Genomic DNA, 27,472 nt, shown 5'->3' on the forward strand with positions numbered 1-27,472 from the left:
GATATATTTTTCTCAAATCAGAATAAACTTGAATAATTTATTAATTTGCAATTTATTTAAGACGATACGTTTTTTTTACTTTAGAATAATTTCATAAATATTTTAGTTGTGTTTAATTATTATGAAAATATTGATTTCTTGGTTATGTTGATAAAAAGCATAATTTGACTTTTATAATTGAAAACAATAATATTCAAGGTATTCATAGACACAGTCTTCTATAATTATTGTGTAATAATAAAAATAAATTAAACATTAGTTACTTGTTATTATTATTAAAAAATATATTTGTATTTAATTTATATTCAATATAGCATATTTACGAAAAATAATTGAATATGAAAATAAAAAAAAAAACATAAATTAGACCCTTTACTAACAGTTGGATATCAATGTTTCTAAATTATTTTATTGTTATACATATTAATATATTTTTTAAGAATAGATTACGTATTTTAAATATCTCTTATTAATTAAAATATATTTTAATTATGAAAAAATTACAAAACTGTGAAATTGTCTATTCTATATATTGTCTATTCCCACTTTTTTCGTAATGTTTGCAATTATTTTTACTTCCGGTGGGAAATTAAAAACGCCCCGCGCCCGCGCCAGCCGCCATTTCTCTTCCATTAACAATTCGTCTGTTCGCAGGGTAAGTCGATTTACATTTATTATTAATTATTGGTCTCATATTGTACTTGAGGGAATAATGATTTGAATTTTATTGTTTTCTTTATATATTTTTACTAACTTACAATTAAATATATTTCTTTAGGTAATTTCAAAAAGTACCGGTGACTTCATTTCAATTCATGACGATTTATTCTTTTGTTTTTTTTTCAACGGTTTGTTTTAATGAAAACAAGATTTCTTTTGTTTAATGCTTTGTTTTTAATATATTCACATATTGTTTTCAGTATCTTTTCGTTAACTTCGTGATTCTACGTGACCTCGTGCCTCTCAACATGTTTCAAGCATCTAGCGACAACAACGGCGGCAACGCAGCAGCAATGGCGTGCATCGCTACCGGTAAGCTTTATTCATATTAGGTTGAATAATTAATACTGATACATATTTTTATAGGGCTCTGTTAGGCAATCAATCAGTATTATCTTTTTTTGTGCAAATTGAAATGTTCTAATTAAAAAGATACTTCTCATAATTATTATTCCAAGATTTTTTCTAAAATTGGTATCTAATGTTCAACATCTGAAATAAATAATTGTACATATAATAGGTATACCTACCTAATATGTTAAAAAAATTATTAGGTAGGTAGGGTAGCTAATAGCTACGTACCTAATCGATTACAGAATAAAGTCATTTTCTTTAACATAAAATAGAATAGAAGATTTAATGTATAAATATAGTAGGTAAGTCCGTAAATGTAATATTATTTTTTCCAAATTTGTTGTAAATCGAAATGCGCGGGAATCGCAAACCGGCAACGCGCGCGACGAGCGGTCGAGCCGCGCGGCGCGCGCCTCGTGCGGCACGGGTGTCGGTCGCCATTTTGTGTGATAGTTACATTTATTATGAAAATAAATTTATTATTAGGTAATTCATTCAAAATTGTAAATATCCTTAAATAGTAAAAATATTAATGATTGTAAATCATGAAATTGTCTCTGATCATTCAAACACATATTATATCTATGTTTTGTATTGACGTATGTTATACGCATACATACCTACCTATTTTCTTTTCAATAAAATATTTTGTAAAGCTTATCTGTATAAATTATTATATTTTCGGTTTAATTTCAATGCATTATTCACATTATGTCGCGAAGTTAAATTATATGCACGGGTATAAAATATATGGCCGGGCGGCCGGCCGGTACCGTCGCAAACACTACGTCCCGCAATTTTTAAATCTGTAATATCTTCGAAAATATTCACTTAAATCATACGGTGTAAAGGGCCATATAGTTCTATATTAAATGAACAATGTATTCAAGGTATTTAATTGGCTAAGGATTAATGCTGTATTGGTTAAAATCGCTTCGAAAATTAGCCATTATTTGTCGTAAAAAGTAAATGACAAAAAAAAGTTATTGTGGGTTATCCATAAGAGATAGACATATACCATCGCGGACTTTTCTGTAGATCTTTTCAATGTGTACAATACTTAGTAAATTATTTTGATAAAACTCGTAGGGTTCAGCCTGAGTTTGCAATGTAAGCGGAAAAAATGTAATTATTTACGACATCACATTAGAAACCTCAAAAATAACAGTACTTCTCCACTATTTAATGGATGTTATTATACATATAAACCTTCCTCTTGAATCACTCTATCTATTAAAAAAAACCGCATCAAAATCTATTGCGTAGTTTCAAAGATTTAAGCGTACAAAGGGACATAGGGACAGGGAAAGCGACTTTGTTTTATACTATGTAGTGATACTATATATTATGATTTTATAATTACCAATACATCATAATATTACGTAAGTAGGTACATGCATAGTTTTGATAGGATTAAAATTAAAATTTCAAATAATTCAAGATATGTATGATTATACGAGTACATAATATAATAATATTATACTGAAACGTACATAGATCGTAGCGAATATTTTTTTTATAGATTGCGGGGTAAGGTACCTACAATGACGCCAGTACGCCACATTTTATTCATATTTCGTAGCGAGTTTAGTATTTTTTTAGAGTAGTTTCGACTCCTTTTACATCTTGGATCTCAACCGATATCTAATCAACTTGATATTTTTGTGTTACGAAATTTTATAAATGGAATGGTAATTTCATTAGGGATATTTTCTTTGACATATTGAATACGGATTTGTATTTTATAAATCATAGATACAATGCATTATTTTTTGTTTGGAACATTTCAATTTGCTTAACAAATTATAAATTGTGCGGCATTATAAATATGTTTCTACTGACCTGATAAAATGTCATTCTGTTTTTATAATTATTTTAATCGGTCAAATTATTATTAAAGGGTCAACGCATCAAGCCGATCCCCGGTTTAAGGGTAACAACGCACAATGTGTCGCGATGGCAACATGCGCGGCTATTTATTCTTCTATTCTAAATAGAGCCGTATTTTCTCAGGAAAATATAGACACTATTTTAGAATTTGGTGATATGTTATATATTCAAGTAAGACCACTTGGGGTTGCGCATCATCATCCTCATTTATATCCTGAAGAGTTGCCTTCTGATATACGTGTAGGGACCTATTTGGCTAAAATTAAATCGATGGCAGACAACGATAGTTGGATCGACAACGGACTGTTTCCCACATGTGACAGCGACATAGCCACTTACACTTTACAATTAAAATTAATCCTAAAAAATAAAATATTTCACACTGCACACAACGACTCCACACATAGCTACCTTTTCACCGGCGCTAATAATACGATATCTTTTTGGAGGTCAAATAATACATATTTTATCTTTAATAGCCATAAAGTAGACGCGAATAATAAATACGTCCATAACTCGTATTCGGTAGGAGCCGCACGTCTCTTTCAGTGCAATAATTTAGATACTCTTGCAAAGTTTTTGTTTTGGAATCCGGCGTTTGGTAGTCAATATCAAATTCATAAAATTATTTTAAATCATTTTCATAGTGCAAATATTATTAATGAATTAGTTAGTGTAGACAACCAATTAGTAAATGTAGACGACCAATTAGTTATTGTAGACGACCCTAAATTGTCTAATTTAAAACCGATAGTTTTAGTTAATAAAGGTATACCCCCAAAATATGACCCTAAATTAAATTCCCTAAAACCAAAAGTTTTAATTCAAAATATTCGCGACCCTAAATTAACAACACTGACACCCGTTGTCTGCATAACAAAATTACCCGATGTTAGTAATGTAGGTAGGAAACGCGGTAGACCGGTTAAATACAATAAATCTAAAGCACACAAAGAAAACAATATAAACGTAGATTCGGATAGTTCATCAGTAAATTCAGTAGAAGCAGAACGTAAGAGGGGACGACCAGGTAGGCGATCTATAGATGCAAATTCTCATTTAAAAGCGGTCACAAAATATAATAAGAATCATCCCGAGATCCATAGGCAGGCGGTTCAGAAATATAACGAAAGCAATCCCGAGATTCATAGGCAAGCAGTTCAAAAATATAACGAGAGCAATCCCGAGGTTCATAGGCAGGCCAGTCAGAAGTTTAGTCAAAGTAATCCAGAGATTAATAGGCAAGCGGTAGATAAGTACAATCAGATTAATCGAAATCTAGACGTGGAATTACGGAATTCCAACAATTTAATAGGTACAAAGAGTGGCGACGGCTTAACTGTCGTCAAATTGTATAGTTTTAAAAACATTTCATTATTAGATAGGGAAGCGTTTTTGTGTAGGCACTGTAATGCTAGATTGTTCTTTGAGGAAAAGAATCGTATCAAGTGGTGCTGTGGGGCTGGCGCTTATAACGTTCAAAATTTCCCGCCTTTAAATGAACCATTTTATAGCTTTCCTTCTTTTTTGCATAAACCTAGGGCTTATAATAATTTATTTGCTTTTAGTGCTTTAGGCGTTTCACACGGATTTCAACATCCGACAACGGGGGTATCATTTTTAAAAATTCAAGGGAGGGTTTATCACAGAGTTTTCGATCTTGCGTACTCAGAAACTACTAATCCGGCTGGACTTTACATCTATGATAACAGTGAGCGAGAGAGCCTCGCTACAAATTTAAATTTAGATTTAACTGTCATTCGATCGATTACAAATTTCTTGCATAATCACAACCCTTATATAGAGTGCTTCAAGCGGCTGAGCCAAGAACCATCCGACCACGCACACCTCATTTTTGAGCACACCACACGACGCACACATGGCAACATTCTCGGTGATATGCCTTTAGGCAACGAGATTGCTGCCATTATAAGCAATGAGCAGGAGCGTTACATTCCTCGCGCCATTGCAATCTGGAAAATTGGAGACAAAAAGCCTCACACAGTAGATATAATGCATCCCCTATATGAAACTTTTCAATATCCATTATTGTATCCGCACGGTAACCCTGGATGGTTTCCTAACAAAACGGACAATAATGGAGCAAAACTAACCCAAAACAAATATGTTAGATGTCTCCTTCTGAGCGAATCCCGTTTCAACGATTTTAATCGTTTGTCCGAAGAGTGGTTAGTTGATATGCAATGTAGGATTTTAGAAGAAAGACTTCGTTACCTGTATAACATCCAAAAAGGTAACACGGATAATGCTCTCCGTTCCGCTCCATTAAGAGAAGTAGAGTCAGTTTTACAGCAGATCAGTGTAGATGAGACTATTCGAGGAGAGGGTGGGGTTGTGCCTGGTAGAGTCTATTTGCCAAGTAGTTACACTGGGGGGCCTAGATATATGAAGCAAAAGTATATGGATGCTATGGCAGTAGTTAACAGATTAGGATTGCCTTCTTTTCTTTTAACTTTAACTTGCAATCCTAAATGGCCTGAAATACAAAATTCAATAACAGGTCATCATAATACGCCTTCAATTTGTGCTAGAGTTTTTAACATTAAATTGCAACAACTTTTGAGGGATCTACGCACAGGGGTTTGGTTTGGTAAAATTGTTTATATTTTATATGTAATAGAGTTCCAAAAACGGGGATTACCACACGCTCATATCTGTTTTGCAGTCGAGGGTGGTGGCCCCGTTCACGGTACTGATGTGGATAAATTTATTAGAGCAGATATTCCTGACGCTTCAGAAGTTGATGGAAAATTAAGAAAAGCTGTTTTAGATTACATGGTACATGGTCCATGCGGTCCGCCGCATAGGACAGATTTAAAATGTTGGGATAGTGAAAAAAAAAAATGTACAAGCTATTTCCCAAAACCAGAGACAGAAGTCACATATTGTAATGATAAAGGGTTTATTAACTTAAAGCGTAACAGTAAAAATACAGCCACCATTAAATACAGAGGGAGGGATGTAGAAATTAGTGATTTGTGGATAGTACCATACAACGCTGCACTTCTTCTTAGATACGATTGCCATTTAAATTTAGAATCAGTTTCCACTCGAACAGTCGTTAAATATCTCTTTAAATATATGACTAAAGGTCCAGACGAGGCTCGAGTCGCTATTGTTCCAGAAGAACTAAAAAATAACGAAATAGAACAGTACGTCACAAAACGATACATCGGTTCTGGTGAGGCTGCTTGGAGAGTTTTTGAGTTTGACGTTACGGGACGTGAGCCCACTGTAAAGATGTTAGATGTTCATTTAGAAAATCATCAGTCTATTTTTTTTAAGGCGGGAAATGAATCGCGTGCTGTTCAAAATTCAAATTCGGATCTCATCACGTATTTTAATCGTCCCCTCGGTGAAGAATTCGATAGTTTGACATATTTAGATTTTTACGAGAGGTATATCGTTCATTCCAGCCGCCCCTCAACAAAAAATACAACCATTTATAATATGACCAACGGCAAATTTTTGACGAAAAGACAGAGGGGAGAAATAGTGACGCGTTTATTTTGGGTCGCGCCCAACAGAGGTGAACAATTTTATTTAAGATTACTGTTAGCTTTACACCCCTGCCGTAGTTACAGGGATCTGTATCTCTTGGGTGGTCCAAATTGTAACACATTCCAGGAGGCCGCTAAAGCCGTTGGTATCGCCAACGATGAAGCCGAATACGAGATAGCTATGCAGGAAGCTTCATGTTTTTTGACCGGACCACGCCTGCGTAACTTTTTCGTATTATTGGCTGTTAACGGGGTAGCAGTAGCGACACTGTGGGAAAAATTTAAAAATGAGCTAGCTGAAGATATACTTAACCGCGTAAATAACGATCCGGATAGAGCGTACACCCAGGCCTTGGTTCAAATTGACCGTCTATTGCGAAAACATGGTTCGTGTTTGTTAGAGCAAGGTTTGCCTGACGCGCACGATGACACCACCGAACTAGGTCGTGAGAAGGCTCTACACGATGCAGACGGGTTACGCGAATTTGTGGATGTTTGGACGCCCAAGCTGTCTCATGACCAGCGGCAAGTGTTCGAATATGTGCAAAATTTGCTCACTGATCACGGTTTTCGCAATAGTAACGAAAGTGCTATTTATATAGACGGTCCGGCAGGCACTGGTAAAACGTTGCTATTAAATACGATAGCAGCGTACGTGAGGGGCGTACTCAACGGTGTAGTTTTATGCACAGCGAGTTCAGGTATTGCCGCGCAGAACTATGACGGCGGTATGACTGCGCACAGTATGTTTAAGTATCCGTTAAGCGCTATTGACGATTTAGGCTATTGGTATGTAACAAACGGAACCCAGAGAGCTGAACTCATACTACACTCCGATTTAATCATTTACGACGAAGCGCCGATGGTACACAAGTACCTCATTCATTTGTTAGATAGGTCTTTGCAAGACTTGACAAAGTCTAATAAAAGTTTCGGGGGAAAGGTTATCATTTTTGCCGGAGATTTTCGTCAGATTCCGCCCGTAGTTACGAACGCCAAGTGTCATTCAGATATATTTAATGCTTCAGTAAAATCATCGCCCTTATGGCAGAGTTTAAAGACGTTTTCACTAACTACACCTCAGAGGTGTAGTGAAGATAGTGTATTTTCCGATTTTTTACTTCAAATAGGTTCAAATAATTTGCCTTTACATTCGGTAAAGGTCGGTAGATCTTGTCAAAATTTAATAGACCTTTCACTTTTATCATTTACTACTGATTTAAATGAGTTAATTAATTTTGTATTTTCGGATTTCCTTTTAGAAAACGAGCCAGAAGTTTGTATAGGTAGGGCCATTCTTTCGACACACAACTCCAATATTAGAGAAATAAATAGGACTGTATTAGACCGTTTGCCAGGCGACCTTTTACATTTCTATTCAGTAGATAAAACGGCTACGGATGACACTGACGAATTGTATTTAGGCGTAGACGTGTTGAATAGTATGCACCCTAAAGGTATACCAGAACACGATCTCACTTTAAAAGTAGGATGTATTTGTATAATAATTCGTAACCTTAGTTTTTCAGATCATTTAGTTAATGGTACAAAAGTTATAATCGTAGCGACTTCACCTCGATTAATAACAGTTCGCAAACCGGGAATAGCCGAATTGTTTTTTATACCGCGAATCATGTTTAAAGCCCCCATTGATCATAATAGTCCAATAGAAATGTGTCGATTGCAATTTCCCCTTCAGGTGTGTTATGCAATGACCATTCATAAGAGTCAAGGTCAAACTATTAATAGGGTCGGCATAGATTTAAGATCGGACGTATTTAGTCACGGACAGTTGTACGTGGCATTAGGTCGCGTACGGGATAGGAACGATTTAATGCTTCTTGTACATAGGGAAAAATTAATTAACGGTAAACCTTACGTAAATAACGTCGTCATTCCACAGTTACTTTAGGGATTTCCCACCATGCATTACACTATTCACTTTGCTTGGTAGATTGACGAGTTACACTTGCAAGCATTACACACTCGGCTTCCTGGAATGAAATTGTTCACCTCCGTTCTATATCAGAAATCAATTATTAAAATCAAATCATGTTGCCAACGTTTACATTGTGCGTATTTTTTTATGAACTCTTATCATCACGACGCTAACATTAAAAAACGAATTGATTCTACGTTAAAGTTGAAACACTGTGTAACAAATTATTTGTATTAAAGTAAAATGCGAGAGCGAATGTATAAGTTTGTTATTGGTTTTAAGGTTGTATGCGCATTGTCGAGTATTTATATGTCAGTGGCGGTGACAGTAATTTATAAAATTGACTGAACTTTTCTTATATATAATAATGTTATAATGGATATGTAAAGTCATAGCAGCTGCTTGGTTCATAGGAATTTAAATGGATTTGAATGGACCTTATCGGCTCGGTGACAGGTGGAAATGCGTGTCGAGAGTCCTCTGCAAGGCGGTAGGTCGTGAGTTCCGGAGCCGGCGGCCGGCCGTGGAAGGCGCAGGAGCGACTCTGTCGCAGAGGTGAGTGCGGTGCCCTAAGTCGCTTTGCATTGGCGCTGCGTCGCGCCTGCAGTGATGGCGGTGACTAGATGTAGACAGTGTCGAAACAATAGAATATTACGATTGATAATGCGGGGCGTTTCTCTCAAGTTGTATGTATTAATATTTATATTACATCTCATATAATATGTCATAATTGTGCTAACCTAACCAAAATATTTGCGTATTTGAAAAAAAATGGACAGATCACGGATACACAAAATAAAAACAATTTTATGTTCCTATAAATAATTGTTATTTATTCTAAGTATCAAATTTGATAAATGTTGAGTGAATGTTATCACTATCATGTAAACAAAATTTAAATGGATATGATTATTAATATTATTTTATTAATATACCGAGAAATATTCACAAAACGAAAGATGTTGTTTACTTTAAACGTCAAAGCAGTATCATGAAAGGTCGGGAACCTTCAGATGCTGGGAAATGTTACCCAGGCATTTTTTTTTCTTTTTCATATAAATCACATTTTACTTTTCCAAAAAGCTGGTACATCTCAGTAAAATGAGCATTCTTTCGATTTCTTTTGCTGCAAAGATTTCGTAGTGGGATTATGTTGTAGGCAATAAAAAGACAAAAAAAGCAAAACAGAATATTGTTCATTGACTATTAAATAAAAATAATCATACTTTTACATTTAAGTTGTGCTTTAAATTCAGTGATTTAACTTTATTTATGGTTATTTCCGAGATACCAAATTAGGCTTATTTTTCCGAAATTAACCGAATAGAAATAATATTTATTAACTATCAAATTATGTGGTAATATAAAATGTGCTAACCCTAAGCTTCTTTTGATGCTGAGCAATGTTGTAAAATATAGATCGCTACATTATTAGGTAATTTTGCCCATCATTGTAACTTTTGTTTAAAACAACCTTCAGTGGTAGTTATAATATTTCAAACGTTATTTAATGACATATTATGAGTAAAAGAAACCTGTGTTTTCGCCATCATGCACAAACTATCAACTTGAATTTTCACCATTTTTTTTTTCCCGCGAAATGACACATGATATTCAAATGAGTTACAACAAGTTGCTGATTTAAATTAGCGACACACACAATAGGCAGTGTTGACAGACAAATTAACCAACTATTTTACACCAAATACTTTGAATGTTGCCAAAGTATGAAGGTATTTTAACAATTTAAAAATTTGCATGAAGTGTTCTTCAAAGCAAAGCTGATGACCCATTGTACGCCAATCATCACATTTTCAGTACCCAATTACTTTATTAATTTATCTATGAATATTTTATTCGTATTATTATTTATCAAAATACAAACTCGATGCCATAAAGCATTGGTAGCACATCTCGTCTCTCTTTGCTTGAAGTGTTCTTCAAAGCAAAGCTGATGACCCATTGTACGCCAATCATCACATTTTCAGTACCCAACCACTATATTAATTTACCTATGAATATTTTTTTTAGTATTAATTTATTATTTATCAAAATACAAACTCGATACCATAAAGCATTGGTAGCACATCTCGTCTCTCTTTGCTTGAAGTGTTCTTCAAAGCAAAGCTGATGACCCATTGTACGCCAATCATCACATTTTCAGTACCCAACCACTATATTAATATACCTATGAATATTTTTTTAGTATTAATTTATTATTTATCAAAATACAAACTCGATACCATAAAGCATTGGTAGCACATCTTGTCTCTCTTTGCTTGAAGTGTTCTTCAAAGCAAAGCTGATGACCCATTGTACGCCAATCATCACATTTTCAGTACCCAACCACTATATTAATTTACCTATGAATATTTTTTTAGTATTAATTTATTATTTATCAAAATACAAACTCGATACCATAAAGCATTGGTATCACATCTCGTCTCTCTTTGCTTGAAGTGTTCTTCAAAGCAAAGCTGATGACCCATTGTACGCCAATCATCACATTTTCAGTACCCAACCACTATATTAATTTACCTATGAATATTTTTTTTAGTATTAATTTATTATTTATCAAAATACAAACTCGATACCATAAAGCATTGGTAGCACATCTTGTCTCTCTTTGCTTGAAGTGTTCTTCAAAGCAAAGCTGATGACCCATTGTACGCCAATCATCACATTTTCAGTACCCAACCACTATATTAATTTATCTATGAATATTTTATTAGTATTAATTTATTATTTATCTACTGAATGAACTATATACTGAAGCCCTATGCTTCTTGAGGAGATAAAGGAACAATCATCAACATTATTTTATTATAAGTATCGAAATATAAACTCAGCACCATAAAACATAAGAGGTACATCTTGTCTCCTCTTTTCTATTCAAAGCAAAGCTTATGATTGGGTATAATAATATACAACATTTTCAGTACTTAAATTGTAAATTATACCCGAATCCTCATAAATTGAAACTTTGATTACAGATTATATATTATAATAATCACACCTGCGCAAAGCATGCATATATGCATTTACGAGTATTTTATGTAAAAAATATTGTAACAAGAATATGGTTATTCATCACATCGAATAAATTCAAGCGTTTGTTACTAACGTAAATAATATAAAGGGTGGAATTTTTACTTCTTAGATTATTTCGTATGCCTTTAATTTGCATAAATTAAAATGTATTTTTAATTATTCTATTTAAAACGGCAAATTGTTTAATAGCTACCAAAAAAAATACATAAAAAATATCAGAAAAAAGAAATATACAAAAAAAAACACACAAAAAAGAACAAAAACAAAAAAAAATATCAGAAAAAAAGAAATATACAAAAAAGACAAAAAAAACACTAAAAAGAACAAAAAAAAAATAACAAAAAAAAACGAAAAAGTAATAATGATAGAACATCAAGAATATATTTGCCGCATCAACGAAACAAGAAACAAATACTGGAATTACATACGTTATCTAATTAAAATAGCCATTTTACTATTATAATAAACAGTCATAGCCATTTTACTATTATAGAAAGCAATGAAAACATTGGTCAGACGCAATAGCCAAACAAACATGAGTGACATGATGACTTTTTCTCACTCCAAAAATGTCTCGAAGCTGACAAAAGAAATTTTCTGTTCACCAAAGGAAACGTCGTAAGTGGACAAAATCCTTGATAAAAGCCAAAGAAAATTGACTATCACAGTGAAAGTTCACGGTAAATATAATATATGTAATTAAAAAAAATGGCATTATGATCCAGTTGCCGTCGTATGTGAGGTCACAAAGTTTTGGAACTAAACTGAAGTGCAAATTATAACCGAACGAACATGAAACTAAAATCCTAATATTAACGACATCAAATACAACACTGAAGGCTATGCTTTTATGATTGATTTGTATGATAATATTTTCTGAAACGACATCCAAACAAGAACATGAATTCTATCCGGTTGCTGATCGCACTCGCTGGGCTTCCCAAAAGGGTCTCACCCGGTGGGGTTGATCGCACGGATCCTGCAAGCAAGTGGAGTTAATGAATTTTAATTTACCTACATAAAAATACTTGACTGTATTCAATATTGAAGTATGGTGGAATAGTTCGATATATATGTGAATAGCGTTTATTTAGTAATTCCAGTATTTTGAATCACCTCAATCAAGCAAGATCAAGATTTATTTTATAATTTAGTATAAAAAAATGTATTCGTATAAATTTATTCTTTCATCTCGTTTTAAATGGAACTAAAGTTTAAAACAAATGTTGGTTGTCGATTATTATGTACTTATGAAAAAAAAATATATTAACATACACGTTACGTTGTCAACAGTTATTTTAAAATAAATTAAAGTTATAATATTGTAATTCGTATTGCAAAAATAAAAACTTTCTTCCTTACTTTTACTCTGCCTTCTCTTCTTCGAGAGAAACTTTATTGAATTAAAGTATCAGGCAACTCTTCTATTTTTTCGCTATACCTTCTTATGTAACTCGCCCTTTTCGTTTCGTGTTATTTAATTACACCACTGTGCCTATTCTTCTTTCTCTTCTTTATATCTTCTCTAAATTCTTCTTAATACGTTATAGTTTATACTATGTGTAATTTAAAAAAAAGTCAACGTTAACCTGTAATATTAAGAAAGCATTGTATATAAAGTACATACTATCATTATGTAAAATACATTTTATCTTAATGTACCTAATGTTGGAATACAGCTGGTCGACTGGTTATTTATTTTGTAATTTGAAACATTTCATTGCTTGCTTGCTTAAAATAATTAAAGTGACTATGTAGTAAGTACGGTTATCGTACAAACTCCAAACCTATCGAGAACTGAAGAATTGTTATATGTACTAACTAAGTACAATCAATTGCTTTTTTCACATGCATATAATATATCTATAAAATATAATTTTAGTTTTTATTAGATACATAAGTAGAACATTTATGTTTACGTATCACCTATAAGTTTTTGTTATTTACAATATTTTATTAAGACAATGTAAAATGTATGAAATACTCTAAGAGTTGAAAACATCTTTTGTTAGTATGATAACCATATTCTTGAATATTTTCCAACGCAAAAAAAAACTACATTATCAAAAACAATTAATCAATATCATAATTACTTCGAAAATGCATAGTGTCTTATTGTGATTTTATTACCAAGGGATATCTTTGCCCGAAGATCAATTCATAAGTTAATTTTTAAATTGTTAAAATACCTTCATACTTTGGCAATATTCAAAGTATTTGGTGTAAAATAGTTGGTTAATTTGTCTGTCAACACTGCCTATTGTGTGTGTCGCTAATTTAAATCAGCAACTTGTTGTAACTCATTGAATATCATGTGTCAATTCGCGGGAAAAAAAAATGGTGAAAATTCAAGTTGATAGTTTGTGCATGATGGCGAAAACACAGGTTTCTTTTACTCATAATATGTCATTAAATAACGTTTGAAATATTATAACTAACCACTGAAGGTTGTTTTAAACAAAAGTTACAATGATGGGCAAAATTACCTAATAATGTAGCGATCTATATTTTACAACATTGCTCAGCATCAAAAGAAGCTTAGGGTTAGCACATTTTATATTACCACATAATTTGATAGTTAATAAATATTATTTCTATTCGGTTAATTTCGGAAAAATAAGCCTAATTTGGTATCTCGGAAATAACCATAAATAAAGTTAAATCACTGAATTTAAAGCACAACTTAAATGTAAAAGTATGATTATTTTTATTTAATAGTCAATGAACAATATTCTGTTTTGCTTTTTTTGTCTTTTTATTGCCTACAACATAATCCCACTACGAAATCTTTGCAGCAAAAGAAATCGAAAGAATGCTTATTTTACTGAGATGTATCAGCTTTTTGGAAAAGTAAAATGCGATTTATATGAAAAAGAGAAAAAAAAATGCCTGGGTAACATTTCCCAGCATCTGAAGGTTCCCGACCTTTCATGATACTGCTTTGACTTTTAAAGTAAACGACATCTTTCGTTTTGTGAATATTTCACGGTATATTAATAAAATAATATTAATAAACATGTCCATTTAAATTTTGTTTACATGATAGTGATAACATTCACTCAACAATTACGTTTTACATCTCACTACTACAACATATTGGCTGCATCATATCGATCGCTTGGCTTCATCCTACCGTGCTCCAAAGAATTCAAGGATCCTAAAACAGCGCTTGTACTTTACAACAACTTCGTTCGTAGTCGTCTGGAGTATTGTTGTACAGTCTGGAACCCATCTTATCAAACGCATATAATTCGGATCGAGCGTTTACAAAAATTACTGGTCCGTTATCTAGCATTCAGAACTGGAATTGGTAAAACCTGCACAAGTTATCTGGACAGACTCAATAACTTCAAGATGTTGAGCTTAAAATCTCGACGTACAATATTACGTTAGATATATTTTTCTTATATAAAATAATTAATAATTGTATTGATTCTTCTGAATTATTGGGCAGAATATGTATTAATGTCCCCGCCAGGATCCCTCGATATCCCTGCGCTATACTCAGAACTCCTCCATTTCGAACAAACTTATGGAAGCATTCCCCAATAGTTAGACTTACCCATGAGTACAACGTTGTTGCAGCAAAGTCGCGTGAAATTGATATATTTCACAATTCACTTGCGGTATTCAAGCGTATTCTTAATAAACATTTCAATGAAACATGTCGATAAGCACCATACTATTTACAAATAATAGTAGTCAGCATTAGTTTTTTAATTAGTAATTAGTAATATTAGTAAAAACGATATTATTGCAAATTTGTTTTGGATCTACTTTGGTAAATTATTATTTGTTTGTTTGTATTTCCTGCATCAGAAATTGTATTTCATTTTTTCATTAAACTAACTTCGTTATCCGTTTAAATATACGATTGTTGTAATTTCCTATAAGTAAAGAAACATATATTGTTATTATACGATAAGCTATTTTAGTATTAACTATTAAGAGTTTATAAATTATGTTTTCTTTGTTGGAAATTCTTAATAAAAATAAAAAAAATAAAAACATTTATCAAATTTGATACTTAAAATAAATAACAATTATTTATAGGAACATAAAATTGTTTTTATTTTGTGTATCCGTGATCTGTCCATTTTTTTTTCAAATACGCAAATATTTTGGTTAGGTTAGCACAATTATGACATATTATAATATGAGATGTAATATAAATATTAATACATATAACTTGAGAGAAACGCCCCGCATTATCAATCGTAATATTCTATTGTTTCGACACTGTCTACATCTAGCCACCGCCATCACTGCAGGCGCGACGCAGCGCCAATGCAAAGCGACTTAGGGCACCGCACTCACCTCTGCGACAGAGCCGCTGCTGCGCCCGCCGCGGCGCGCGCCGGCCCGGCCACGTCTCGCCGCCGAGCGAGGCCGCTCGCGCGCAGCTCCGCCCGACACCGGCCCGGTACCGTCCGCGGATCCATTCCTTCCGTTGGACTAAAAGCGCCCGCTATCGTCTTTCATGATCCATCGTTATTCTATATTCGAAGGGCTATCATTTCATTTTTATAAATTGCATCACGTCCGACGTATATTTACAGTACAACGCGCTACATCATTACTTCTAATATCGTACTTTTACATTCGCTGAGCGCATTTTACAGTAATATTTAAATATTTTGTCTCGCTATGCTTCAATTTTCTATGTAGATCAATCAATTTTGTTTTTTAACATAAACTTACATGCACAACACAAACTATATTTTTGTGTACATAAAATCAATTAAGTTTAGTTTATAGGTATATAGACTAGAGTAAATTAGTTTAGATCGTGTAAATTATTGATGTAGAATGTAGATATTTTATTCATACATTTTATTTACGTGTATGTATTTTTGATAGAATCATGGTTATATTTATTTAATTTTATTTTATTACACGCATAACGCTTTACTTAAACACGTGTCAATCATATACACACTTTACAATTTTTATTTCTTTTATAGTTAAGTATAATAGTAGTAATTAGTGTATATCGAGTACTTAGACGGTAGTTAGGTAACTCCGCCTGTGTTTGAGGGTGAATAGAATAAATTTTATGAGATTATTTTATTCTACCTCATCGCAGCCAGTCCCAAGCCTGGATAAAGGAGGAGGTGGTAGTTTTGCATTAATACAGAAAGTTTCAGATATAATTTGCTCAGTATGATGTGAAACACCTCGCTGCCAGTCAAAAAAATTGAAAACAGTGTTCCTTTTTGCGGATATTTGTCATAGGTTTATATTATCTTTTATAATCTTCTTATTATCTTTCTAAATTTATGATACAACTTATATAATATTTCATATATTTCATATTTTCCAGATCGCAGAAGACGGACAAACAACACAAAAGAATAGGTTTAATATGACAACATTAAATCACAAGTTAAGTATATTATATTTGTTTGGCATAATTCCCTGTTTGTCTAAAAAGGAGCATTAAAAAAACATAATATCTTGATTAAGTTTAGATAACAAAAGTATGGATGCAAAACTCTCAATAAATTTAAAAAAAGTGTATTAAAACGTTTAAAATTATTGCCAGTGATAAAAAATGAGGATAATCAAATATTTTATAAATGTTTTTTTTTTTTTTCAGAAACGCCACAATTGATTCCCAGTAGAAATAGGAAAATATAAAAGACCAGTTTCATCCATAGGAAGAAAGATACTACTTATTTTACCAATAAAAGGACTTGAGGGCAAAATATTTTACATTACATATAAAGTTTTGATGAGAAAAAATATCAAGTTAAGTACATAATATATTTATTGACCAAATTCCTGTTTGTGAAACATTTAAACTGCATAAATGTAATAAATAACACATCATGATTAAATTTACATTTTAATCGACTTCGAAATTGGACTTATTCTCTTTTTCGCGTTGTTACATCATAATTTTTCACTGAGAAAACCGATTTTGAGAATTCTTTTTTTTTATTTGAAAGCTGCCTGCAATGTGGTGGTCCCAATTATTTGATTTAGTTTTGACAAATTGAAGGTTTTCATTAAATGTGGATTTTTTTTTTCAGAAATGCCATAAATTACTCTATAACATAAAGACAGTTTCATCAGGAGGAGGAATGACACAACCAATAAAAGGAATAATTGAAGTCAAAATATTGTACATATATAAAACAGGCTTTGTATCAGTACAAAATGGAATCACCAGTTAAGTATGTTAATTATATTTTTGGCCTAATTTTTGTTTATGAAACGATCAAACTACATAAAGTATTGATCAAAAATAGTTTCCTCAATGCAACCTCTGTTACTATTAGAACAAAATATATTTTTTTATAAATTTATACTATTAACTATATTTGTTGTAAAATACATTAAAATCTTTAATTTCTAACTATAAAACTCTCGTCACAAACAATAAGTTTTATAATAAACATCGCTGTTAAAAACCAAAGTTGTGACTTTCAAGAATTCATAATATATATATATTCTATTCATAAATTGAATTTCAATCTAATCTTTATTATGGACTATTCTTGATTTTTGATTGATACTCATACTCATGCATGTGAAAAAGGATAACAAAAATATGTATTTATATTTTAAACAATTTCAGCCAGACGCGCCAGGTGCTCAAAGCAGCGTCACTAAGAAGAAACACGTGAAAGCACGAAACAGACCACCATCGTGCTCCGTGGCTTTATCCGCATTGTTACGCTCCTATTGGTCTTAGCAAGATGTTATATTATATGTGTAGCCTTTAATATGTTGATCCGACCTGTTTTTATAATATTTATTCAAAATTTTAAGTTTATCCATGCACTACTGTTTACGTCTAGCCCGGGGTAGCATATTTTTTGCTTCGATTATTATTTTGTAAATCGCACCCAAAAAATATTCAAATGTATTTTCCTACGTTTTTTTTATGTATAGATTTTATTTAAGTTGTATGAAAAAATGTATTACTGTTACCATTAGTTGAATAATATACTTAGTCATATTAATAAAACCATTTTAGTTTCAATTATTGTTGTTTTATTCGCAATTCAAAAATAATTATTATTATTGATTTTATGAAACTAAATTTTGATATAATATGTAAATAATCTATGAAGATAGCCGTTTTATTATTGAAATAATTAAAGTTTTGATTAGATAAATTGCCTATCATCTACTACACAAGACAATGTTTAGTACTTATTACCTACTTAAAATTAGCTTTTTCTTATGCCATTTACTTAATGATCTAAGTATGCCATAGAAACACATAGAAATGAACTACTAAATCATTATTCACATGTTCGATTCAATAAATAGTGTATGAAGAACTTAACAAATTAATCATTGCAAACCGACAGATGGAACTGATATAAATAACTATATTTTTATTTTTTTATAATAAACTTAGGTATAACTTCCTAACACTTAATTCAGTAGGTACATAAATTACAAAAGGCACTACGAGGATTATAAAATGATAGAATTAAAAAAAAAACACTGATGAATGATATTGACAAATGAAAATTTTAAGATTTTAACTAAGTAATATTAATGGTCCTAACTACTATTTAAATTATTGGCTTGCAGCTAAATTACTAAAATACCTAAGGGACTAGAATTATTGAGAAAACAACTTCAATTAAAAATCAACAAAGTCAATTTAATGTAACTAGATAAGAAAAAATAACGATAACAAACTATTATCTTCGAGGTTTTACATAACGAACTACCTACCTACTTAACATTTAATAATTTTAATATCAGCTACACTCCACAGGAGAACTTGTTTATATAATTCAGTTTTTTGTTAGTTTTTAAACAAGACAAGAGGTAATCATTATTTGTAGGTATATATGAATATGTTCAATGAAATTAAAACACATTATTTAGGTAGGTATCTTATTTTGTATTGTATCTTTTAAAAACACGTTTTGCCGAGATCATTTTTTCATTAAATAATTTCAATCTTCTATTTTCATTATTGCTTCTGTTAAAAACAATCGCTTTCTATATTATCGAAGTCGTTCAAAACTGAAAGAGAAATTAGTGATATTTAAATTTTGTATTATAATGTTTAATATATGTATTTAAAGACAAGTAATTTATCGGCTGGGATCTTAGAGACTAGGCTGCTCGAAAACTGAGCATTGATTTATTTATTTTTTCTTATATTTCGCTTTTTTATACTTTTAATTAAATAAGAAAAATAGGGTAGTACATAGTACATATATGATTAATGAATATCGATCAAATTATGAAGTATGGTGGTGTAAGATTTTTAAACATTATTTTTTCAATTATTATTCTTCAATATATAATATATCATAATAACAATATTAAATATTGATGTAACACAGTATAAATATACAGGTATTACATATATTTAAGTAAAAAAATGTGTCAGTTTGCTATTTTCTTTTTAATTGGTTCAAAGTACTATAAGTATGTACATACAACAAAAATACACAAATTACATTGCCAATTACATTCTGTTGTTGAAACATGTATAATTGTATAATGATTATAATAGAAAAAACATACAATTTCGGTGTATTTTTTTACATCAATGATCTCTTTTGTCATAATATACCCTATATATATAACTATTTTTTTTTTATGATTTTATAACGATGAATTGCGATTAAGTACTTGTTTGTTTAATTGAGTAAGTGTTGCCTTGGACTTTTTTTTCTGACAAAATAAAAATTAGAAATTATATTGCTATAGTCCAAGAGCTGATGATAGCTAGAATAATTATAGAAAAAAAAAACAACATCGTTTGTTAAAACTCTTAGAGCACACGGAAGCTCGCGGGCTGCTTGCAGCCCGCGCACAACGCACCAGCTAGTTATAATATATAAAGCTACACTACCACTCACTGACTCACTGATTGACATCGCTTTTCTCGGAAACTACGTGGAAAGTGGGGGGGATTTTGACGTGATCGTGTAGAGGTGCGCCGAGTGACCAGAGGAAAAATATAGCGATCTCGATCATCTTCGAAAACCGAGTGGACCCCTGGAGGTGCGCAAAAACGGTGGACCTGGAGGGGGGGTGTCGGAACAAAAAATGCTCGGAACTGGTGGCGATTACCAGGGGAGGTGGAAAAATGGGGATTTTCGCGAAAACAAGATGGCCGCCGTACTTTGCCAAAATCGCCGTTTATGAATCCTTACGTCTCAAATTTGGCACACGTGCTCTGTTCGAGCCGGCGAATCGATCGGTGCCCCGTTTGAGTGGCTCCGGGCCCCAGTTTCCAACTTCCATACAACGTAAAATCCAACGGCCCGCGGAAACGGTGCGAGTTGGGTGGGGGGTCCGGGAACTAAAAATGATCACCACCCTGGGACGCTACCAGGAAGCCATAGTGGGTCGCTCGATTTTGGAATTTTTCCATTTTTGGCGCAAACATAAAAACGTAAATTTAGACGAGGTGGCGCAACGGAGAAATACACCAATGATGCATTCGTACTCGCCCAGCTCCCAGGATATCCAGAAAAATACGAAATCTTAAACTTTCCCTCATCTCTCGAAGACGGTCAACGGTCCGCGCAAACGGTAGCAGCTACATCTGGGGTGCTCAAACTAAATGTGTAGTAGACCTCGAGCAATTACCACAGATAGTGAAAAAAATTCAAAATGGCGGAAAAAATGGCCGCCGCCATACAAATGCTAAAACGGCCATCGCTGGTCCGATCGCGCTGAAACTTGGCACAGGGGCTTTAATCAAGCCGCACATTAAGTTGGCATACTCATCATCGAGTTTCCATCGCTGGTTTCCGAGTTTCATACAACGCGAAATTCGACGGCTCTCCGAAACGGCGCCAGATAGGTGGGGGGTGTAGAACTAAAAAATGATCAGGAAGATGGGGCGCTACCAGGGCAATTGAGAAATTTCAAATTGGACGTAATTTTTTTTTTCAAAAATGGCCGATTTTTCGAGGCAAGATGGTGGCGCCGGTTATTTTACGATCGGTCTGAAAATTGACTTCTGTGCTCTAATCGGCCAGATTTACAAAACTGCATACTCAGAATTTCTCTCCGACCCCCGGTTTCCATTTTCCATATATCACGAAATTCAATGGTTCTCTGAACTGGTGGCAGGTAGGTCAGGGTCGCCGAAGTAAAAAATGCTTCAAAACCTGGTCCGCTTTCAGGCATATAATATTTTTTTGTAGAAAGTGAATTTTTTTTTTTCGAAAATTTTGTATGGAAATTTCCATAGTAGGAAGGGTAATAGGAATATAGCAACGGAAAAAGATGGCACCGCGGGCTGCTTGCTGCCCGCGCACCGCGCAACCTCGAAGGTCGACAGCCTCCCGGAGTAGAAAATATTTATTAACTTTTGAACTACCGCACGAGCCAAGCGAGCGAAGCGAGCGAATCACGGCAGAGGCTGGCGTAAATATTCAAATTGGTAGCGAGGAGCGAAGCGACGAGCGAGTTAGGTTAACTTTTGAACTACCGCACTAGCCAAGCGAGCGAAGCGAGCCAGTCACGTCAGCGGCCGGCGTAAATATTCAAAGAAGTAGCGAGGAGCGAAGCGACGAGCGAATTAGGTTAACTTTTAAACTACCGCACTAGCCAAGCGAGCGAAGCGAGCAAGTCACGTCCGCGGCCGGCGTAAATATTCAAAGAAGTAGCGAGGAGCGAAGCGACGAGCGAGTTAGGTTAACTTTTGAACTACCGCACTAGCCAAGCGAGCGAAGCGAGCCAGTCACGTCATCGGCCGGCGTAAATATTCAAAGAAGTAGCGAGGAGCGAAGCGACGAGCGAGTTAGGTTAACTTTTGAACTACCGCACTAGCCAAGCGAGCGAAGCGAGCAATTCACGTCAGCGGCCGGCGTAAATATTCAAATAGGTAGCGAGGAGCGAAGCGACGAGTGTGTTAAGTAAACTCTTTAACAGTTTATTATGAAAAGTCACTGCCCACTATCGATTAGACACCTCAAAATGATGAAATTCGGGGATCACGTTTCAAGAATTTAACCAATATTTGAATAAGTAATTTATAAACAGTTTCGACTGACTGTAGAATCACTGTTAGCAGATGTAACAAATGGACAGGAAATTCAAATGCATTTTCAAATGACTGAAGATTTCTGCCCTGGGATGAGCCGCGAGCTGCTTGCAGCTCGCGCACCAAGCACCCTTGAAGGTAGACAGCCCCCCGGAATAGAAAATATTTGAATGGGAAATTTATAAGCACTTCCGATTGATTGTGGAATCGCTGTTAGCAGATATTAATAAATTGACGGGGAATTTTTATGCATTTTCAACTGACTGAAGATTTCTGCCCTGGGATGAGCCGCGAGCTGCTTGCAGCTCGCGCACCACGCACCCTCGAAGGTAGACAGCCCCCCGGAATAGAAAATATTTGAATGGGAAATTTATAAGCACTTCCGATTGACTGTGGAATCGCTGTTAGCAGATATTAACAAATTGACGGGGAATTTTTATGCATTTTCAACTGACTGAAGATTTCTGCCCTGGGATGAACCGCGAGCTGCTTGCAGCTCGCGCACCACGCACCCTCGAAGGTAGACAGCCCCCCGGAATAGAAAATATTTGAATGGGAAATTTATAAGCACTTCCGATTGACTGTGGAATCGCTGTTAGCAGAAAATTATAAATGGACTTGGAATTCTAACACATATTCTAATGACTGCCCTATTGCTTCAACCCAGGGGCAAAAGGGGCTCGCGGGCTGCTTGCAGCCCGCGCACAACGCACCAGCTAGTTTATTACTATATACATAATGAAATAAGTACAGCTTGGCAAAAAAGAGTAGAAAACCGGAAGTCACTACTGTCCTCTCGTTACCAACACTTTGAATGATTTATTTTTAATTTATTTTATTTTTATACAGTAATGAATCATCATCAAAATGAATGGAACAAATTTTTGAATATTTTGTTGGCAGCCAATTTTCTCGTCCAGTGGCATCCAGCCATTTCTTTTTATCAATATTGGATGGAAACCTGAAAAAAGAAGATTTTATTCGCATGTTACGAAAGTTTATCTTTATTGAGTAATAAGTTAAATAAACTACAATAAAGCCCTTAAATAAATGTAACTAAAATTAAAGTTTACGTACAGAAGAATTAATTTCCTCTCAATAAAAATATTATACTATTATACTACTAGCTTTTACCCGCGACTTCATCCGCGTGTTAATCCAGGTAATAAACTACTCATGTGCAAAATATAATTGAAATCCATCCAGACGTTATTGCGTGATTGAGTAACAAACAAACATCCAAACCCTCGAATTTATAATATAAGTAGGATGAGTACCTACCATGATAAACAAACCCAACAATCATAATCTTTAATTATAATCATAATCTTTATTTTCTCTTCACAAAACAAGACCTCGAATCGTATGTATGTACTGACAATAAAGAAATATGATTTATTTGGGTAAATTAAAGTAGCCATTATGGCAACCCTGAACCGTTCATCGTTAATCGTTATTTTATTTTAAGATAGTGAAAACACGTATCACAACTCAATATTCTTGGCATCACATCACTGAATTCATCACAAAACATCATAATCGGTGATCATCTGGCGTTGTAATAACGAAAGAAATGATAATTTCGCCTACTTACGTGTGAAATGTTATTCTTTCAATTTTTCGCTCACTCCGGCTTTTACAACCCAAAACACTGCAACCCACCATCGCACGTACACTAAATATTCTGTATTATCCAATTTTTATACGCAATAAACACTGTAAATTCACACAATCACAGAAAAATCCAAAAGACGCCAAGTTTGTTTGTCACAATCTGTTCTTGCCAAACAATAAAACCGGCCATGTCGACAAAGACAAAAACTATATATTCTGTCCTGTTTCTTTGCATGGGTTTGACAATTAACGATCTCGCTCTTTCAAGGAAGGTCATTTTAGTGGTTACATCTATAGGTGTATAATCTAAGCTGACAGTTGACGTAACCTGTCTAACATGGCGAAACTGACCATAGAGTAAAGAATGATAAGGACCGTATTAGAGTTACCATTGCAAAAAAAAAACCCGGTAAACGGGGAATTAATATTTTGTACTTGGGTAAGTACATTAGGTTATTGCTCTATCTATGTAGTTAAAATGTCAGGTTTGAACTGCTATCATTAATTTGTACTTGTATAAGTACGCGGGGACTTACGAGGTTAAACAATTATTAACGTGATAACGTTTTTAAAAACGTTTTAGTCGGGTGACATGTTCAGAAACTTGTGTCACACCAAAACCTCACGAGCGCGATCGCAGGTATAACGAGAGAGAGACGGACCGATCTCCCGTCTCATCTCGAGCGCTGCCACTGCATTATGTTATCACATAAACATCTCGATCGTAAACCTACTTTACAAACAACCAATTTTTTTATGTATAAAGCATACAATCATTTGCTATTGGTATAATATGATTGTGGTGTGTGTTTGACACTGATGGACACAATGAGTTATTAAATAACTTTAGAAGATATCACTATAATTTAGAAATTTTTAAAGTTTTGACTGTTTGAGCAGCTTAGTTATATATTATGTATGTTATTTCACAGGAATTTTCAACAGCTACAGTGCGTTTTCAAGTGGAATTAGGGTCCATGGATCACCCACATCTCATGGGCGGTCGATGCATTTCTTGCCACACATATTCCATTAATACTATGTTGGGTGATGAAGGGGAAGAAGGTATTTGTTTTTTATTATCTTAATATATATAAATCTCGTGTCACAATGTTTGTCCTCAATGGACTCCTAAACCACTTAACCGATTATAATAAAATTCGCACACCATGTGTAGTTCGATCCAACTTGAGAGATAGGATAGTTTAAACATGTAGGTACCACGGGCAAAGCCGGGGCGGAACGCTAGTTTGTAATGATTTACATTCATTTAAAATTACACAATATAATTTTGCTAGGGAACAAATGTTAATCTAATGTGTATTAAAATTTCGAAATAATGCACCTTGACAAAATTTTCCCGGTTTTAATTTAATTTGGTTCATTTTTTGGTATAGAATAGTTAATTACACTTGATTATTATGTTTATAAAGTAGATAGAACTTACATGCAGACTCGCCCTAAACCCCTCGCGATTAAATTATGCTAAAACCTTTATCTCGAAACAATCTATCGGTTAAAAAAAAAACATTTAAATGCGTAATTCTAAAGATCTAAACATACACATGTGTATTATAGTGTTCTTGTATTTTGAATGTTAATTCAGATAATGGTATGGTGTTTTTCTGCGAATAAATGATTGATTTTGTTTTATCCTATGCACTGATTAAAAAAGCTCTAAAGTGATCTATTAAACTTACTACTGTTTATGATTTATTCCAGCAATGTTAAATCTATGTCAACTGGTCTGGGAGTGTTGGGGCGAAACGACTACATCGTCTCACTACGGAATGTTGTTGTTTGATCTGGACCAGTGGTATAAAGACCAGATGCCAGGTAAATATTGCAGATTTAATTTAAAAACTAAGTCATTGATTATGAGAGTTGAGTAATCTTCTCTTATATATAAAAATGAATCGCAAAATGTGTTGGTAAGCGCATAACTCGAGAACGGCTGAACCGATTTCGATAATTCTTCTTTTATTATATTCCTTGAAGTACGAGGATGGTTCTTATGTAGAGAAAACGTAAACATGTACCACGGGCGAAGCCGGGGCGGACCGCTAGTTTATTAATAGAATTTGTATGAGTGCTTAATTTTTGGGATAAATAGAAAATGTTATTAGATAAATTAATACAATTAATATAAGAGTAAAGTGCAATAGAAATGAAAAGTACACATATCTATTTTAAAAAATACATTGTGACTAAAAAATGTTACTAAGTTTATAAATTACGTGTTGTGAATTCATTCACGGAGTCATATAGTTAACATCAGAGTAAAAAATAGCTTATAATATTATGTTTATTTTTATTAATCCTGTATCAATTTTACTACTATTGAGAACATAATATTTTAAATAATAGTGAAAATCACAGTACAGTACCATCCTACTTCTTACTAATATTATAAATGCGAAAGTTTGTGAGGATGGATGTGTATGTGTATGTTTGTTACTACTGAACCGATTACTATGAAATTTAGGACACATATAAATGGTAACTTAGATTAACACATAGGATAGGTTTTATCCCGGAAATCCCATGGGAACGGGAACTATGCGAGTTTTTCTTTGAAAACGCGGGCGAAGCCGCGGATGGAAAGCTAGTAATCCATAATACTTTCCTCACTTACCTTTTCTAGCAACATACCAACTCCAAAGCAACACATTCATGAGTACAGCGTGGTGTTCGGAGCTCGGTAGAGGATGTTTATCACTCGATATGAGATTAGATCCAGTATCTCTATCGCCATATTCACATGCTACGCGTTTGGAGGAACATTTCTACCCGAATTCTTTGCAATATGGTGAGTTTTACAGTGAAATATTAATTATTTTTTGTTCTTTTTAACTAAAACTTAGTTATTTGTATAGTGCGGTTATTAATTTGTGTATTTTGTGCAGTCAATTATTTCTTAGAACTGATAGCATATTGGATATTGCTATGAATTAAATTATGTAATTTAAAATCATACACTTGTGTGAAATCTTTATAAACAATTTTGTATATAAACCTATACAACATCTATTAATTTATCTTACTATCCTGTAAAATCAATGCTAGGAAAAAGTGCTATAAAAACATTAATTTTAATTTATAATTTCAGATTGCGTCTGCCTCAACACCTCAGAAGCAATAGTACTCCACACAGTGGGTATACAACGTCAAATAATAAGTTCCATGGCGGAAACTGGTCCGTCCTGCCTGCTGTCGCCCGCTATACTGTATACCGCGTGTTTGTCTGCGGGCTTGATGCCGTTGTATAGAGATCACCATGTCGATATGTCTATGGTATGCAGTTTAGTTAATTGTTTAGTGTTGATTGTGTTTGTGTGTTAATTATTTAATGATAAAAATTTTACGCGAAATTAGGTAATAGAGTCAAAACCGCAC

At 33.6% G+C, this 27,472-nt stretch overlaps 1 protein-coding gene and 1 long non-coding RNA gene across 4 annotated transcripts in view; both read left to right on the forward strand.

Annotated features, from left to right (window-relative positions):
* Positions 1-27,472, forward strand: part of Elys (AT hook containing transcription factor 1 homolog) — a 108,821-nt gene that overhangs the window by 59,324 nt on the left and 22,025 nt on the right. For both annotated transcript variants that reach the window (XM_089701764.1, XM_089701765.1), the window contains exons 6-9: positions 25,009-25,141; positions 25,799-25,912; positions 26,721-26,885; positions 27,186-27,370. In XM_089701764.1, the coding sequence (XP_089557890.1) occupies positions 25,009-25,141; positions 25,799-25,912; positions 26,721-26,885; positions 27,186-27,370 (597 nt within the window). The remainder of the gene's footprint in view (positions 1-25,008; positions 25,142-25,798; positions 25,913-26,720; positions 26,886-27,185; positions 27,371-27,472) is intronic.
* Positions 618-18,418, forward strand: LOC149484200 (uncharacterized). 2 transcript variants are annotated; one of them, XR_016316394.1, is made up of 6 exons: positions 618-655; positions 921-1,032; positions 16,799-16,860; positions 17,075-17,226; positions 17,511-17,654; positions 18,059-18,418. It is a non-coding gene; the product is annotated as an uncharacterized LOC149484200 (long non-coding RNA). The 2 variants fall into 2 exon arrangements; XR_016316395.1 differs by lacking the exons at positions 618-655; positions 921-1,032 and adding an exon at positions 16,509-16,710 and having other exon boundaries at positions 18,059-18,414.

Source organism: Colias philodice, chromosome 12 (genome assembly GCF_061535455.1).
Source record: "Colias philodice isolate Cphi_HAF_F1 chromosome 12, ilColPhil1 Martin Lab GWU primary, whole genome shotgun sequence".
In the NCBI taxonomy this organism is placed as follows: Eukaryota; Metazoa; Arthropoda; class Insecta; order Lepidoptera; family Pieridae; genus Colias; species Colias philodice.